The 19,629-nt window shown below is 33.4% G+C and overlaps 1 protein-coding gene across 4 annotated transcripts in view; it reads right to left on the reverse strand.

Annotated features, from left to right (window-relative positions):
- Window positions 1-19,629, reverse strand: part of FSTL5 (follistatin like 5) — an 807,335-nt gene that overhangs the window by 68,459 nt on the left and 719,247 nt on the right. For all 4 annotated transcript variants that reach the window (XM_055384072.2, XM_055384069.2, XM_019026097.4 and 1 more), the window contains 2 exons: window positions 7,344-7,451; window positions 3,129-3,253 (listed from right to left, as the gene is read on the reverse strand). In XM_055384072.2, coding sequence (XP_055240047.1) covers window positions 3,129-3,253; window positions 7,344-7,451 — 233 coding nt within the window. The remainder of the gene's footprint in view (window positions 1-3,128; window positions 3,254-7,343; window positions 7,452-19,629) is intronic.

Genomic DNA, 19,629 nt, shown 5'->3' on the forward strand with positions numbered 1-19,629 from the left:
AACATAAATTAAGTGTCCAGTGGTTTTTAGGCACTAAGAATATAAAAGCCTGACACTTGTCAAGAAGCTTTTCAGACACTGAAGATATAAATTATTTGAAATAAGTGTACCAGCATGAGAGAAAAGCAGATTAATGTGATGTAGAGTCAGAGAAAGAAAACTAATATTAATTCAACACATGTTTCAGACCCTCTGCCTGGCATGGAAAACGTCTACTGAGCCCAACAGTTAGAATGTAGTGTCAAATTCTGAAAAACACAATTCATAACGATTCAATCTCAGCAGCACATATTTAACTACATGCTGAATTTGCTTAGAAATATACTATATGGGCCAGGTACGGTGGCTCACACCTGTCATCCCAGCACTTTGGGAGGCCAAGGTGGGTGGATCACTTGAGGTCAGGAGTTCAAGACCAGCCTGTCCAAGATGGTGAAACCCCGTCTCTACTAAAAATACAAAAATTAGCTGGATATGGTGGAGGGCGCCTGTAATCCCAGCTGCTAGGGAGGCTGAGACAGGAGAATTGCTTGAATCCGGGAGGCGGAGGTTGCTGTGAGCTGAGATCATGCCAATGTACTCCAGCCTGGGTGACAGAGGGAGACTCTGTCTCAAAAAAAAAAAAAAAAGAAATATACTATATGAAGTTGATAGGAGAAAAGACCATATTCATCACTCAGGTGTTCCTGATGTGGAATAAATCCTCATTATGTTAAAACTACCTTACATAGTTAACAGTTTATTTTTGGAAACGCACGTTAATTTTTACTTCTCGCATTCAGTGTAGTAAAATGAGTAATTACTTTGAACTGCACCAAGAAATTTGATGATCATTCATGTTCATTAAAATGGGATTCTTGCTATAATTTAATTTTTATTCTTACTAAATTACTCTTACTAAATTAAATACGTATAAATAAAGTAGTGACAAAATACCCATGCATTTCACTGCACATTCCTCAAAGGAATATAACGATGCTTAAAAATATCCTCAATTATACTTTTTACTCTTTTTCATAATATATAGAACTAAAATAAATGTGTGCCTTATAGTTCTTCACAATATTTAGATGTTTTTCAAATTAATATTAGCTCCAACTCCAGCTCTGAGGTAATCATTTAGAACCCAAAGAGATGCTGTGGTCTGACAACATACAAATTATATCTACAAACACAGAATTACAAATAGCATTTACTGCATGCCACCAAAGTCTATACTCTTGACCCCGGTAGGTATTTTAACATAATGATAACTTCACATATTATAGGGTGAAACCACTCCCAACTATACACAATTATACCTAGTAGTGTCATACACACTAAAATTTTTCTCAAAGAAATTGTATTAATAGTACATTTTTTAAAAATAAGCAAGGTTGATAATAGCATATTAAATACAGTAATAGGGAATAGGCAAGTGAGATAAAAACAAAGGTTACATATCTAATTATTGGTTATTAATACTTTGTCAATAGCTTGAAAATAACAAAAGAATATTTATTAGTCATAACACCCAATGCCAATTAAATTAAATTTCATCCTTATTAAATATGTATAAGAACTTCATATATTTTTCAGATAGCATCTTAAGTGGTACCATTTCAGTTCAACTCTGATTTTTAAGTCCCTGAGCTATTACAATCAGAACCTAAAAAACTGTTAATTTCATCAGATATTCTGTAGTTTCAATAATTTGTTTTCCACAAAAATGTGTAATAATAATAATTACTATTATTATTTTTTGACAGGGTCTGGCTCTGTTGCCGAGGCTGGAGCACAAGGTGTGACCTCAGCTCACTGCAACCTCCACCTCTCAGGATCGAGCAATCCTCCCGCCTCATCCTCACGAGCAGCTGGGACTACAGACATGCGCCACCATGTCGGCTAATTTTTGTAATTTTAATAGAGACAGGGTTTTGCCATGTTGCCCAGGCTGGTTTCGAACTCCTGTACTCAAGCTACACCTCTGCCTTAGCCTCCCACAATGCTGGGATTACAGGGGAGAGCTACCATGCCCAGCCTGCACATTATGTTATTTAATCACTTTTTTGCTGAGCACACAATAGGCATTCTAAAAATAATGGCTAATTGATTGACAAATATATCAAACTTTGAAAATATGCTTGGCTTTGCAAGGAATAATTTATTCTATCTTTGACTATGAGTTATAATTCTGATTTATTAATCCCCATTTTTATTTTTGCAAAGTTGAATTATGCAGTCTTTCATCATTCTCACAACTGCAATTTTTAGATGATATAATTTTTAATTTAAATAAGGAAACAAATATGCACAATAATCCAATAATGGCTCATATAACACAGCTGGAGCAGTTCCCACACATCAGAATTCACTTGAGTAAAAGGACAAAATCTTTGTTTCAGATTCATTTTTAACATTGCTAAGCAAATATTTTTAAATTGTTTCAATAGATTTTAAAGATACATAATACTAAATATCATGATATGCCAACCTTCTCATTTTAGCATTTAAACCTCTTCTATAAAGCTTTGCAGTTTTATAACTAGAAGTTAATATTACTTCTCCGCCTCTTGTAAATACATCAAGAGATAAAACACACTAACATCTTTTCTCAAAGTGTAGACCTCAAACATTTCATTTCAACTTCTTGTATTTCCTAATACAATTTTATATTAATTACAATATGATCAAAAAATGATGAGAGTGAACAAAATATTTATATTGAATATATTTCTATGACTGTGGCTGCTTCTCCATACCAAGTTTCAGTTAACACTCTCTCCGTTTGAGAAGTGATTTTATCTTTTAAATTAGTTATCTCTGGGGGAAATGCCAGCATTTTGTAAGAGCCCATTAAGAAAAATCTTAATGACAATTTGCAAAAACATCGTTAAAGTGATTTTTAAAAATAAAACTGTATTTTCACAAATTCACACCTCTGTCAGGCATAAAGAGAAACATTTTATGGGAAATTCATCACTAGTGTTGATAAACAAAGGTTCAGTAAGCAGATATGACAAAGGTAAAGCAAGTTCAATTGTACATGTGTATTTGTTTTATATCTAAGTTTCTTTACGATTTCACATGGCTTTCTATTATAATAGAGACAAATCTTTAAAAAGTTGATCACTCAACTTAGCACTTACCTCATATGGGTGATAATGAGTGTTGTGGTGGGAATGAAAAAATCATCCACTCTGTCAAATTGCTTTCCCACTGGTTGGGTGTGGATCGTGTGGTGAGGCACATTCCCACTGGCCAGGGTAATTACCTAAAGAGAACACACCTTGGTTAGACCTCAACAATGCAGTCACTTCATAGTATAAGCTTTAATTTTATTTAGAGATGAAATAAATGTTTCTAGCAGTTGTTTGCATAGACTTTATGCCATCCTCAAAATCAATATATTATTACACAAATTACAATTCTGTGACTGTTTTGCTTATTTTCAATATAGAAACTTGTTTCTATAAAGAAAAAAATAGAAAAATATTTGTCTTGAACAATTTCAGCTTAAAATATAAAATAAATAGGCATATAAGAACTTCTTCATTACAAAAATCCTAATCTTCTTATAAAGAGAAAAATAAATGCAAACATACAGGTAATGTGTGATATTAGGACAAAATCCCTCCAGTATAACGTAACTGGCAACATAGTTTTAAAAACTCCAAAATAAATTGTATGAAACATTTGAAATTTTTAAAATCTTGGAATACATAAAACCGTATTTTAAAACGTTTTCCTCCTATCATTGAAAAATAACTGGTTTACGTGTTTTAATAAGATTTCATCTTTAATAATGAATTGTTTTTTAAACTTTTATAGTCCTTTAAAGAAAAGGTCAACTACATTCAAACTAGTTTATTTCCCTAATTCCATTAGTTACCAAATCCTATTAGTTCTTTCTTCAGATCTGTTTACACCCCTGTAAACTTTCATTGTTCCAGTAGGAACAATGCACAACCATTGTTCTGGTAGCCTTCTAAAGGGCTTTTTTCCTGCCTTTAGTTTATCCGCTTTTAAATACTTTCTACATATGGCCATCAAAGTAACTTCCTAAACTACTGACTAAGTTAAAGTGATTCTCCCTCAAGACTAAAACTTCTCCTTTGGTTTTTATGACAAAATTTTATTTTATAATTTTTAGTTTTAGAGTTAGTTTGTTTTTCCTAAAGGGTAATTTTTCTTCATCTAAATGAATATACTTTCATTGAGTTCCATCGGAATCCCTCCTGGCTGGGGCCCACTTCCTGAACAGTAGCAAAATGGAAGGCTTCTATTTCAAGTTATTTCCTGGGAATATTTTATTCTCTAATTATTGTGCATTTAATAAGACATTAATTATATTCCAATTGTGAAATTTGTGGATTACAGATTCATTATAATTTTTAAGGCAGTATTTTGAAATTTTTGTAAGACACATATGACTTTTAAAAGTAAAATAAATAAATTATGATAAATCCTTGAGAATCCACCTGAGGACACTAATTGGAAAATATTGTCATATATCTAAAATTATGACACCTAGTCTCTATTAATTATAAATATCTCAGAAAATACATATTTTGCTTTCGTATTTGACGAAGACGTATGGATAAAATTATAATAAAAATTAAAACACAAAGAAAAAGATAAGTAGAATTTTCTGATCCTTGAGAACATGCTTCAGCATCGATTTCTCTTCCAGCCTAATCTTTTAACAGGATGGCATGGGAAACACTATAGCCACAATGAGGGCTTGCCCATATTTTTGGTTTTGTGAATTCACTTTCTCCAAAGGAAGCATATATGAACTTCCACTTCCTTTGTGAATGTTTCCTGATAATCTTTTGGGAGACAATTATCCATGAACATTTTGACATTTCTGCAGAGTCAGGTCTTTCATAGCAAAGAGCATTGGCAAACTTGGTTTAAGTCTAGTGGCATAGCAAAAATGCCTTGGAGACTAGTGATAGTGGCTTGCTCATGAGAGATTTAGAGAATTATCTCCTTTGAACCATTTACTGACATTCAAGGGAATTGACCTACTCTTCTTCCAGGGGAAGATTTTCATACATTCTAGAGTAATGATGATTATCTCTCCAGACAGAGGATAGGCTGATATGTTAGCAGCCTAAAAAAACATAGGGACTTATAATTCTAGGGTCCCACTTCTTTCCTGCAACTGTGCTGAACATTCAGGGTAGCATTAGGCTCTCCACGTGACCCAAAGTTGATTATGGCTGAGGCATAAACACTAACATGATCCATGAGTGAGAAATGGCCTATTCTCTGATCCAGAGATCTTGTGTTTCCTATCATATTGTTTGCCAATCAATGAATCAATCAATCTACCTATCTATCTAATCAAGCTTATATCTATATTCATATAACATGCACACATATAAACCTTATGTAAATAAATCTTCTTGTGTATACCTTTTTAAAGGATACTTCTCAATTCCTACACTTTATTTTATATTTTCAGTTGTGACATTTACCTTCCACTCCCACCTGGCAAATATTTTTATAATTTACCATATTCTATCAGCACAAAATATGTTTTATTAGGCATCCAGAGAAAAATAAAGAACCCATTTTTAGATGGTTGAATAATGTGTGGGAAGAATACCTCCAGAAGGCTTTTTTCTGTGTACAATGTCAAAGGAATTTGTCTAAACTATTTTGTGGTGGAATTGCAACACTGGGAAAGTTGTTAATCTATCCAAGTAGCATGAATCAAAGGGGAGAGGAAGGGATCAATTCTGAAGAAAATTGTATAATAAAAATATATGCAGTTTTAGTTTTTTAAAAGAAAGACATGAAAAATTAAACTTTTATGTTATACTAATCTTAAAGTTAATAGTGTATTAAAATAATTTATAAGAATATTTTCTAAAAAATCATATATATTGACCTGTTTTATTTATCTTGCAAAGAGTATATTTAAATACAAAATCTCAATTAACAAGCACCTATATTACCATATTGTGATAGATGATTCTAAAAGTTGCCCACTGTGAAGATTGTGCTTTTTCAATCAAGAGATTGGCTCTATCACTCCATCCTCTTGAATCTGGGCAGGCAATGTGACTTGCTTTGATGAATATGATGTAGCAAAATTGGCTTTATATGCATTTTGAAGCCCATACCTCAGCTGGTCTTGTAGCTTCCACTTTTGTAACCTAAAACCATTATGCTGTGAAGATGCAGTGTGAGCGTCACATGCAGGGGACACAAGGTACCCAGCTGAGCACCATCACCATGCGATAGACATGAGGGTGAGGCCATTCTGAACCTTCCAACTCTAGCCAAGTTATCAGGTAACTGGCGCCCATGAGTGCTCCCAGATCACATCAGCAGAGCTGCCCAGGTAGCCAACTCACAGAATTGTGAGTCATCCTTTAATTTGAAGACCTCACATTCTGAGAGTAGATTGATTTGCAAAATAAACAACCAAAATACTATCATATTTTTTCAGTGTTTCAAATGACACATATTTCTAGTGAATATAAAATGATCCATCATTATGCTAGCTATATTAAAATATTCTATTTACATAAAACTGTCATTTGTAAGTTAAATATTGCAATACTGAAAATAACTCAGAAACATTAAAAGTCTTGGTAGTGACAACTGATTAAAATTATTTCATTTAAAATAATTTATTTTAAAATGTCCAAAAGTTAATAATTTGGGGTCTTGTTAAGAGGGGGATATTCAAGGCAGTAGCAAAATCGCAAAGCATTTTGAAAAATACTGTAATATAAAGCACATTTTCAGGGCCAAAAACTCCTTCCCATTCCCTTTCTGTTTCTGCTTAAACTTGTAATTATAAAAGGCTAAGGACTGCTCCAAAGTGTCATGACCAAAATGCAGATTTTCTTTTTCTGTATCTGTGAAGTTCTCACATAAACAACTTCAAGGCAGACGCAAAATCCATAAGAATAACACCACTATTCTTCCTTTAGAAATAAGCCTCTCCTCAGATAACAGAATATTATCTGATTAGAGAAAAATGGAGAAGGCCTTGAAGCTTTTGCTGTCGAATTCTCTTTGTCTCTATTGTACTTGCCTTACCAAAATTGTTAAAAAGTAAATTATGACTTTCTTTTCCTCCTAATGGCATCAGCTTTGTCACTATAGGTTATTCTTTTCGCATATAAATATAACCTTTAATACATACTATCTGTGATTTTTCCCAGTCCAAAAGTACATGAGTGCCAACTTTTTTTGCCCTTTTCTGTGCTTATCTAGTTATGATTAAAGCTGTCGTCCTCAGATGGAAAAATATCATGGTTAAATGATCACAAATATCCAATAAAATGTTGAAAGCTTTAAAGATTGTTATTTTCTCTAATATACTGAAATGTACTTACCTGTAGTGTTGGTGATGTCTTCTCCAAGGTACCCCAGCTTAGCACCCAGACCTGATCATGTGATTTGTCATAGTGTAATTTAACTGGGACAGGGTCTGTGCTCACTGCCTACAATAAAGAAGAATTGAAAAAAATGTTTTAGACTAAACTATTAGTTTAAAGCTAGGCCAGAAATTATGAAGATTCTAATTTAGATGTCAGATTAAAAATTTAATTTGCCAAATATATAATTTCCTAAGCCCTTATTTGATATTTGAAAATATCATACTTTATTCATGTGTATTCATATACATGAATAAAGTATTATCTTTCTAAATTTTTTATCATATACAATTATGATCACAATTATCATATACATGATAAATATTTTGTTTATCATTTGCACAACTGTACACAGCTTTCAGTTCATTCATTACCTATGCACATTGTGAGGTGGGGAGAAGCTATTTAGAAACCCAAGATATGAAAGATTAATATATTCATTTTAATTAAGTGTTAAATACAGGTGAGAACTATGTTTACACTATTGGATTTATTTTATCCCAATTCTGATTACAAGATTTCACTATCTGTAATGTTAAAATGCCAACAATCTGATATATGGCTGTAATTCTAACGAATGATCAGCTAATTAAGTTTCCTTAATGAGAAATTCAAAACCACAGAAGAAAAAAGAATTCTTTTTTTATGCACCATGCTTGGTATGAAAATGTGTTTTTTTGCTAATATTTATAATAATATGTATAATATTTATAATATTTAGCATTTACTTAAAACAAAATTCTCAGAAAACAAATTGATGCCAGGAAGTTATTTCACTCACCTTAATTTTATGCTATTCATATTATAAGCTAACACCACTTAAAATTAATTTCCAGGAGTAGGTACTTATATGTTTTCTAACTATGTAACATAAAACAAATTGTATCCAGTAAAGCAAACTTTATCCAACAGTGAAAGCATTTCTTCCCAAAGCTCTATTAAATATCCTTAGAGAATTTTCTTTTTTTTTCTTTTTTCTTTTCTTTTTTATTATTATTATTATACTTTAAGTTCTAGGGTACATATGCACAATGTGCAGGTTTGTCACATATGTATACATGTGCCATGTTGGTGTGCTGCACCCGTTAACTCGTCATTTACATTAGGTATATCTCCTAATGCTATCCCTCCCCCCTCCCCCCACCTCACAACAGGCCCGGGTGTGTGATATTCCCAGCCCTGTGTCCAAGTGTTCTCATTGTTCAATTCCCACCTATGAGTGAGGGATGAAGCTAGAAATCATTTTCCTTAGAGAATTTTCTAAGTACTTATCCATAATGCAATGTTCTTCTCAGCGCATTAGTAACAGGTAAACTATTGTTGTGGTTGGAAATATGGAAATGCATATTTTAAATTAAATGTTAACAATTAAGTCTCACTAAGGCATCTCTTTTCGAAAATAATGCCCTTCATTTTGCCTATTTAACATTCTCAGTATTCTAGGATTACTGGAATAATTATTGGATTTCAGAGGAAACTCTCTTAAACATTTTTTATATTAGTGTCTTTACCCCTTTTTTCCTGGTTAAGAGAGTCACTATACTGTTTCGGGATCAGATGGGCAGCAATATCCTCAGGGAAGGCAGCTCACTTGGCAAGCACCACAGATCCAAGGAAATGACTGATTCTATTTCCTTTTGACTGATATTGAGTTTCCCAGCCTCTTCAGAGGCTAAGAGTGGTCACATTGCATACTCTGTATGTATTGCATACTCTGCATACAATACACAGTATTGCATACTCTGTATTATTGTAGTTTCTGTATTGTAAAGATTAATATGACGCATGATTTCTGAGAATAATACTCCATTCCATCAACAGAGATAACAGAAGGCTTCCTTCCACCACATGTTGTCTTATTTCCCACTTCCAGTGCTGTCCTATGAGGATATTAAGCCTCTAGTTTCCAAAGTCATTTTGAGGCCATGAAGCTACTAGGTTAAGAGGAAAAGGCCGGGCGCAGTGGCTCATGCCTGTAGTCCCAGCACTTCAGGAGGGTGAGGCAGGCGGATCAGGAGGTCAGGAGATCGAGACCACAGTGAAACCCGTCTCTACTAAAAATACAAAAAAAAAAAAAAAAAAAAAAAAATTAGCCGGGAGCTGTGGCAGGTGCCTGTAGTCCCAGCTGTGCTCGGGAGGCTGAGGTAGGAGAATGGCATGAACCTGGGAGGCGGTCTTGCAGTGAGCCGAGATCACGCCATTGCACTCCAGCCTGGGTGACAGAGCGAGACTCCGTCTCAAAAAAAAAAAAAAAGAGGAAAACCCAATACTCTGAGGGTGCAGAGGAGAAAAATAAAAGGAAACTGAATTCTTTATAACCTTGAGTTGCTACACAAACATAGAACAGCTATTCCCAGACTTGATGTTATTTAGGTAATTAAATAGCTTTATTGCTTAAGGAATAGTTAATCTGGATTCTGTTAATTGTGTTAGAATGCCAGATGTTTCATTTAAATTTTTTCATGTACTAATCAATAATTTCAGTGCATATATAGCCCTAAAAACTCATCATTAATACACTAATGACAAAGCCATAAGATTCCTTTGATTTTTCACATTTTCCCTTTCTATGTTAAACTTAATCTATGTGTGAATGTAATAACCTATTTTGCATGCAGCTTTAAATGGAATAATCTTTAGATCTTTAAAATGTTAAAGATAAGATAGCTCAACACAAATGACAAAAGCAACAGTAAAAAAAAAATCTCATTGTTATTTAATTGTAAGACTGTATCAAAGGTTTGTAAGTAACGGTAAGGATCTGGGAACAATTTGAATGAAAATTTCCAGTTTGCCAGCTCTCACAAATTGCTTTTCTTTTCACCAGGCCTTTCATAAGTATTATCTTATAGAGACATACTACAAACCATAGGTTAGGCTAACACCTACATTTAATGGGATAAGGAAACTGAGAATCAGTCTTGTTGGGGGTCCTTCAGCCAATAACAAGGACAGCTGGGATCTGATAGTCTGTGTTCCTTTCCAATGTGGGAACCTCTCTGCATATGAAAGACACTCCCTCTTAGTTGATTGTTTATTCCTGGGAATGTGTGGATATGTTGCTCTCTTATTTATGCCTCATGTATAAAAAACATTGCTTTGGGTCTTTTTCCTCTATTGGAGGTTAACAAGAAAACCAACGGGCTCAAATACATGCCGTCATCTCTGCAAGCAATAAAATCCTAATGGAGAATCACTGAAAGTCAGTATAGATCATGTTTATGAGCATTTATTCTGAAGCCAATTTCAAACTTTAACTCTTTCACTTACATTAAAATAATAATGACAACAACAATAATAATAGTACCTTGGGAAGTTACCAAATTTTTCTGTGGCTCAGTTTTTTTCTACAATAAAATGGAGACTGTAGTAATACCTACTTCAAAGGGTTATTGTGAGTATTAGGTGAGATAGTAAAGTACTCAGCGTGTGCCTGGTGAATATTAAGTACCATGGAAATACCACTCATACTACTACTACTACTACCATTAGAAACAGTAATTGAGCTAGATGTTTGAGTGACTGTTAGCATCATAATGTTTCAAGGTTAGATGTGCAATATCTTTAGTAAGTGAAAGAACTGAGACCTAGAAGAGAAAATAAACCCGTTTCTGTCCTTGAAGAATTTACAGACTAGAGGGTGAAAAGAGCACTTAAAATAACTTGATGTGTGTCACAAAAAAAAAAAAAAAAAAAAAAAAAAACAAGGACCACGCACTACAAAAGCTCAGAGGAAGAAGTACAATGCAGGATAAAATATAGGGAAAAGAGGTAAGGCTTTCATTGAGCCTTAAAGAACGAATATTTTTATGAATGGAAAGAGAATATTTTTAAAAGTTAACTTATGGAAATATTTTACAGGAAGTGTCAGAAAGAAGTTCATGATGAACTGCCTTCAAATAAATTAGGATATACCTATTTGGAGGAAAAAAATATCAGCCAATTTTCAAAATAATTTCTGACTTTGAAAAATGTCTGCTCAACGATTTCCAAAAGTTTTGAACATTTTGTTTCAGCTTTTCAAAAGCTTTGCACTAAATTCAGTTATTTTGCTGTCTGGTTATAAAAGTTCACTAGAACTGAAAAAGATATGCAGATCAAAATAAAAAAGTAATATAACATACTTTATTTGGAAAAATTGTAATTTTCAAGAAAATTTATTTATAAGTTTTCATGTATAAAATACACTTTATACAGGAAATATTTATATGATTTTCATCAACAGAATCATATATTAATGATAAAAATATTTCCAAATGACTATCTTCAGGATAATACTTCCATGACCCAATTTTCAGTCAGAAAAGCCGGTAACTACTATTAATACCATCAACTTTGGCAAGGGAATAAATAATGCGCTGGATTTTACAAAATACCTGCTCGTATGCTCTTGAAACTGACTTTAAAGAATCAGTAAATTTAGAACAATTGGTTTTTATAGAACAGAAGGGCAATATTTTTGACACTTACAAAATTTTGTTTTTGCCACAGACAACTTCTGAACTTCTTTGTCACAAGTGTTGAAATGGTTCTCCACATGTTATGCAAAGGATTACAAAGATTCTGTCATCCTTGACTGCTGTCTTCCTCCCATACTTCACATCCTCAGGAAATGCAATTGAATCTACCTTCTAAATGATGATCCCTTTGCAATATCTCTACTATCCCCACGAACACAGTCACCATTATCATTATCACATGGTGTCTAACTTTTTTTTTTTTTTTGAGATGGAGTCTGGCTCTGTCGCCCAGGCTGGAGTGCAGTGGCGCAATCTCAGCTCACTGCAAGCTCCGCCTCCCAGGTTCACGCCATTCTCCTGCCTCAGCCTCCCAAGTAGCTGGGACTACAGGCGCCCGCCACCACGCCCGGCTAATTTTTTGTATTTTTTTTAGTAGAGACGGGGTTTCACCATGTTAGCCAGGATGGTCTCGATCTCCTGACCTCGTGATCCGCCCGCCTTGGCCTCCCAAAGTGCTGGGATTACAGGCGTGACTAACTTCTTACCTTATACTCATCAGTCTTTCTCATACATTTGTCTGAGTGATTCTTTTTTTCATTCTTTAAGCATCAGACAAGTCATGACAGTAATCAGCTCCAAACTGTCAGTTTTTGGAAGAGACAAATTGTGTGTTGGGTTTTACAAAATACCTGCTAGGATACTCTTGAAATTTAGAGGCTCTTCTAATTTCTTTTAGAGTGAAAGCCAAAAGTCATTATAATGACCACCTGGCCTTACCTGAACTGACACCTCCCCAGTCTTCTCTAGCCTTGTCGCCGACTACACTTTCCTTGATGTCTCTGATACAGAATCTCCTGGCCTCCTTTGCTGTTCATCCAATATGTCAGCCATGCTTCTGCCTTTTGGAGGGTCTTTCCTTGAAAAGTTCTTCCATAGAATCCCAATGCCTGCTTCCTCAACATCTTTGCTCATAATTCACTTTCTCAGCACGGCCAGCTTGATCACCCTATTTAATAATCAAACCCTCCTTCCCTGTGTGCATACCTCTTCTCCTCAGCTTTCCCAAGCCCTCCTGTCCTTGCTCCGCAGTTTTACATTTTCCAAAAGCACTTACCTCCTTACATATGGCATAGTTTGTATTTTAGTATATTTATTTCTTATTGTCTGCCTCATCTAATAGATTCTATGCTCCCAGAAGTTAAGCTTTTTGTGTTTGTTTAGGTCAAAGATATAAACCATGCACTTAGAATAATACTTAGTGAAATAGTATTCTCAATTTATAATTAATAAACTTCTTAGTCTACTTAATTGTAAAAAGTAAGTTGCAAAATTTTGTAGCATGGCAACTAATTATTATTAAGATCATGATCATTATTATTATTATTTATTTTCTTAAAAAAATTTCTCCTCTGATGTTGAAATTGAGATTATTATTTTATTTGAAAAAAATAATTGTACTCCTGCACTAGGCTTATACAACCTGGCTCTTTTAATGAGGTATTTTACAGATACCTTATTTGTACGAGACACAAATTTCAAAAATTTAATTTTCATAACAATCTTTTTGTTGAAGTATGCACTATTGTCATCCCTTTTATATGGATAAAAGTAAACAGAAGACTAAGAGTACTATTGTTGATGCCTTCATATTGTAAAATTCCCACTTTCTTCTCAAGACACTAGAGTTCATTATATGTTACCTGACCATCCAACATACAGATAAATTCAGGCCTTCAATATTGGTCCTTATAGTAGCTTTTTATTAAATAAAATAAGATTTTTTTTAAGATTAAAAAATTGTGAACAGATGTCATGGGATTCTCTTCCCTTAACTAGTCACCTGTAAGTTCTTTGGGTTTCATGTGCTCCACTTTGGAGACCATTGGTGTGCACATTTTCTGTTTATGCAGTCGCCATTTAATTTAGGAAAAATGACATGAAGTAAATGCATTATTCAGGAATATATAATTACAAAAAAGCATTAGTTATGTGCTCATATTTTATTTCAAAATTAACCTATATAATGCTCGTTTATTGCTTACTGTCATTTACATTAAAAAAATAAAGATAGGATCTTCCTAGTTGCTCAGGCTGGCCTCCAATTCTGCTCACAAGCAATCCTCCCACCTCAGTTTCCCAAGCAGCTACAGACAAGTGCCACCACAACCGGCAGTATAATTTACACTTGACTACCCAAATTTATTTTGCTAGAAAAGTTGTTTTCAAACTGTCTTGAGAAGCCTATGGAAATGAGACTTACTTGCAGCTGGCAATTTGAACCCCCATCATAATAGAACAAAGGGGATCAGTTTGCATCTATTGAATTATTCTGTAAGATTTTATTTAAGTGATAGCTTCCAATTATATATTGAAAATTTCTCTCCTACATAATAATCATTAAAAGAAATGTTCACACTGTAGCCTTTGCTTAGCCTGGTGATATTGAGATTATTAATTTACAATCCTTCTTCTGCAGTTTTATTGAATTATTAAACACTTTCAAAAAAGTTTCGAATAATAATTTTTAAAATTGTACTCAATTAATAGTAGTGATTTATATATTGAAGTTCTAGAATCTACATTTCTTAGTTTCTCAGACAAGCACTGTTTTCAGTGTTATATTGTCATGATGAATGAACTTTTTACCCTATTGCTTTGTATGTTAACATAAAATATATAGTGAAATAATAAAAAAGTGATTTGTTGTAGCTTTATACACATATTGATAAAAGCAGTTTTTCTTTATCATTTTAAAACATTGTTGAAGGATACTCAATTTACTTACATTATGAGATTTTTTATTTCTTTTGTTGCTATCTAAACTTAACTCCCTCACAATCCCAACATACATAGTATTAAAAAATTCATCAATATTTCTTGAGGGGGTGCATATACAACAAAGTTAAAACACATGATACCCTAGTCATGGACAAGTTGTATCAACTTCTAAATATGAAATACTGATAATAGCAGCAAAGATACACAGAACTTGCGGTTTCGTCTTGACATGAAGGAACAGTGAAGCACAGCTTGTTTATCAGTCTGACAAGGAAGGTACCAGCTGGCTAATTAAGTGAACCTAATTTAAAATAATGATGCAGTTCTCAAGATAATACGCTAATGGCTGGAGGAGACTGCTGATGATACTTAAGAGTACTCCCGGGGTGTTACAACAAGCCCCTTCTGCATCCAAGCAGAACTTGATCGTACTCCATAGACCACAAAATGAGGTCAGTTGTTTACCAGCTAATCTTTTATACTACACAACCTCACCTGTATGACATTCTTACAAGAACTTTGATGGTGAGAAAAGCAATAATTGAAACAATTTGGCATTTAAAGCAACGCCAAGTTTATAGATTCCATTAAAAAAATGTGACCTTTACTTTTTAGCTGCAGATAAAAATGATACTGATGTATTTGCTGAAAACAAATACACCAATGATCTCCTAATGCTAATAATTTATTATAGTTTTTAAAATATTATATTGTCATAAAATATTTCTCATTTTAATAATAATATGTAATATTCAGTTTAAATTTTAAAGAATGTTTAGTTCCAAAATACACATTTAATACCAGTCCACACAGTCAAATACATGCAAAAATCAGAATATCATTTCATGGATGAGGATAGCATGAAACACTAGGGGATCAGTTGGACTGGACTGAAAAAGAAAACTTCAAAGTTTAAATTTCAATAACTGTAACATTATTTTCTTTATTGTTATTTTTTTCAAGAAGGCATTTTGATTTTTGGACTTCACTGCCTCATTTCTATATCCATACTATGTATAATGTATACCACTTTTTATAATGTTTGGGAAATAATTAACTAAATTTTGATTACAATTAGTATTCTTAGTTGCCTCTGTATAATATACTCAGATTAGAAAAAATAGGTAAATAAAAGCACATCATACAGTAAGGAAGTAAAACATCATTTGGATACAAAAAAGTCTAACTTTGAATCTAGGCTTAGTTGACAAAAGTGGTCAAATTGAGAACTGATGCTTTACTTTTTACAAAATTAACTTTGTACTTTGCAGTTCACTATAAATGTAAATGTGTGATGTCTTTATACACTTAGGTTACTAGGATGATTAATTTATAAAACAGAAGTCAATATCTTTGTAAAACTGACCATTTTACATGTTGTTTTAAATTCGGGAAAAACCTCAAGAGGATTTAAAATTCTAAAAGATGAATTATTTTCAAGTATAAAAATGGAGTCATTAGCATATTCATAATTCAACTTTAAGCATGTACTCTGAGGACTAAAATTCACATACTCCTAAGGTAACGTTAAGACAAATATAAGGATGTGTTATTTCACCCAGCAGGTAAGAGAGTTATGGAACTCATTATCTAAAGAGGCGCACAGGCTGAAATTATACGTGGCTGCAAAAAAGAGAGCTTAGGTAAATTCAAAAATAGCAAAACTTACATTTTTTAAAAGATAAATGTATGTATTTTGGTAGCATATATATAAAACTTGAGGTAGTTATCTACAGTCAACAACATGCCTCAAAAGTAGTTTATCTCTCAGAAAGAATACTACACAGATGTACCAGTATGGAAATTTTCATTCCATATACTCAGGAGATCACTAAATTTCTACAGAATAGTTTGTCCAGAATGGCCCACATAATTCAGTTTTTATTTCACTCTCCTTTCTAGCAAGGTATTTAATAGCTCTCATAATTGAAAACCCTTATTTATAATTGACAGGTACTAATCAACCCCATCATACACTTCTCCAGAGCTGAGTGAGCGACCCCCACTACATACTACTGCCTCTGTGTTTTGCTTCAAGGATTAAATGCCTACATTTTTTTTTACAACAGGAACATATTTGATATGTTGCTTTTGGTTCTGTTTTCCTAATGGAGGGCAGCTATAGAAAGTGAGGCAATAAGGCTGATAAAGGGTGGCATGGGACAGAATGTATCAAGAGAAGGTTAGGATTTGTCTTTGATAGTAGGATATCTGAGAATACACAGTGACTATTAGAAAAACCTGAATTATAGCAGCAGGTCTACACTGGCTTTTTAGATTGCTGCCAGCAAGCATATTCCTCAGGATAGTTGAGAATGTACTGTTATTCCCAGAGCATGTGGAAAGAAAAAATGGGAAATCAACTGCTTAGTTAATGAAGATACACGTTTTTAGATTAACAAGATAATTGTTTTTTGTTTCAGTATTCCTAAGTCAGTTCATTTGGTCAGTCATAAAATCATTTTTTCTTGATTTCTTCTCGTGTTTCATGTCATTAACTTATATTTTCTCTTTAATTTGGCCCCTCATATTCTTCTTAAATTTTACTAGCATGATTTTAACTTAATATTTTCTTAGTTGCTTTTATTATCTGTAAGACTGTGTGTATACCTTTTCTTTCATTCAATTCTGATAGTATTAATTGTGACTTTTGTTCTAGTTCTTTGCCAAAATTTCCAGATTTATCTATTTCATTAGTATTTTTTTCATTTTTTAAAACTTTGGTAGATAAATTTAACATGAAATTTACCATCTTAACCATTTTTAAGTGTACTGAGATATGTTCATAATTCTGTGTAATCATCATCCCTATGAATCTCCATAATTCTTTTTACCTTGTAAAATGGAAACATTATAGTCATTAAACAACAATTCCTCAATTCTGCCCCTTCCTAGCCCTGGAAACTACTATTCTACTTTCAGTCTCTATTATTTTCACTACTCTAATTATCTCATATAAATGGAATCACACAGTTTTTGTCTTATTATGACTGGCTTATTTCACTTAGCATAATGTCCTCAGATTACACCCATGTTGTAGCATATTTCAGAATTTCTTTCCCTTGTAAGGCTGTATAATATTCCATTGCATTTATAAAGCATATTTTATCTATTCATCTGTCAACAGACACTTGAGTTACTTCCACATGATAATTCTATTTTTAATTTTTTAAATAACCACGAAACAGTCTCTCAAAGCAGTTCCACCATTTTACATTCCCAACAACAATGCACAAGGGTTTCAATCTCTCCAACCCCTTGCCAAAACTTATTTTTTGTTTGATAGTAGCCATCCTAATGGGTATGAGGTGACATCTCATTGAGTTTTGACTTACATTTCCCTAATGATTACTTATATTGGTCATCTTTTTATATGCATATTGGCTATATGTATAACGTCTTTGAAAAATGTCTATTGAAGTTCTTTGCCCACTTTTTTTTTTTTTTTTTTTTGAAGCGGAGTCTCCCTCTGTTGCCCAGGCTGGAGTGCAGTGGTGCCATCTCGGCTCACTGGAAGCTCCGCCTCCCGAGTTCATGCCATTCTCCTGCCTCAGCCTCCTGAGTGGCTGGGACTACAGGCACTCACCACCACGCCCGGCTACTTTTTGTTTGTTTGTTTTTAGTAGAGACGGAGTTTCACCGTGTTAGCCAGGATGGTCTCAATCTCCTGACTTTGTGATCCACCCGCCTCAGCCTCCCAAAGTGCTGGGATTACATTTGCCCACTTTTGAATCCAGTTTTGGTGATTTTTGTGGTTGAGTTTTAGGAGTTCTCTATATACATTGGATAGTAATCCCTTAACAGATATATGATTTGCATATATCTTCTTCTATTATGTGGGTTGTCCTTTTACTTTTCACTCTGTTAATATTATCTTTGAATGAATAATTTTTTAAAAAAATTATTAAGTCCAGTTTATGTAATTTTTCTTTGGTTGCTTGTGCCTTTGTTGTCACATCTTAGATATCCTTGCCAAATCCAGTAGCATAAAGTTTTTGCTCTTTCGTCTAACAGTTTAAATTTTGCACCTGAAATTTAGGTCTTTTATTAATTTTGTGTTCGTTTTTATTTATGGTGTTATGTAAGGTTCCAACTTCATTCTTTTGCATGTGGACATCCAGTTTTCCCAGCATCACTTGTAGAAAGACTGCCATTGCCCCACTGAATGGTCTTGGCACCCTTATAAAAAAAATGACTATATATGTTTATTTATGAACTTTCTATTCCATTCTATTATTCTGTATACCTGTCTTTATGCTAGTACTACACAGTTTTGATTATTGTAGCCTTTGCAGTAAGTTTTGACACAAGAAAATGAGAGTACTCCAGCTTTGTTCTTCTTTTGCAAGAATATATTTGCTATTTAGGGTCCCTTAAGATTCCATATGAATTTTAAGATGAGCTTCTCTATTTCTGCAAAAAAAAAAGCTTGGGGATTTTGATAAGAATTTCACTGAATCTCTAGATTGCTTTGAGTACTACTGACATCTTAACAATATTGAGTCTTTCAATTCATGAACATGGGTTGTTTTCCCATTTAAATATCTTCTTTAATTTCTTTCAGCAATATTTTGTAATTTCCCTTGTATGTCTTTCACCTTCTTTGTTAATCTCTAGGTATTTTACTCTTTATTATGCTATGACAAGTTGAACTGTTTCCATAATTCTATTTGCAATTTGTTTATTATTAGTGTATAGAAATGCAACAGATTTATGCATGTTCCTTTCTATCCTGATACTTTATTGAATTCATTCATTAGTTCTAATAGTGTTTTGCGTAATTTTTAGGGTTTTCTACATGTAAGATCATGCAATCTGCAAATAATTTTGCTTATTCCTTTTTAACTTGGAAGGCTTTTATTCATCTTTCTAGCCTAATTGTTCTGGCTAGAAGCCAATACAATGTTAAGTAGAAGTGGCAAAAGTGGGCATCCTTGTCTTTTTCCTGAACTTAGAGGAGAAGCTCAGTCTTTCATTGTTGAATTTTTTCCCACACGGGTTTTATA

This window comes from Gorilla gorilla, chromosome 3 (genome assembly GCF_029281585.2).
Source record: "Gorilla gorilla gorilla isolate KB3781 chromosome 3, NHGRI_mGorGor1-v2.1_pri, whole genome shotgun sequence".
Lineage (NCBI taxonomy): Eukaryota > Metazoa > Chordata > Mammalia > Primates > Hominidae > Gorilla > Gorilla gorilla.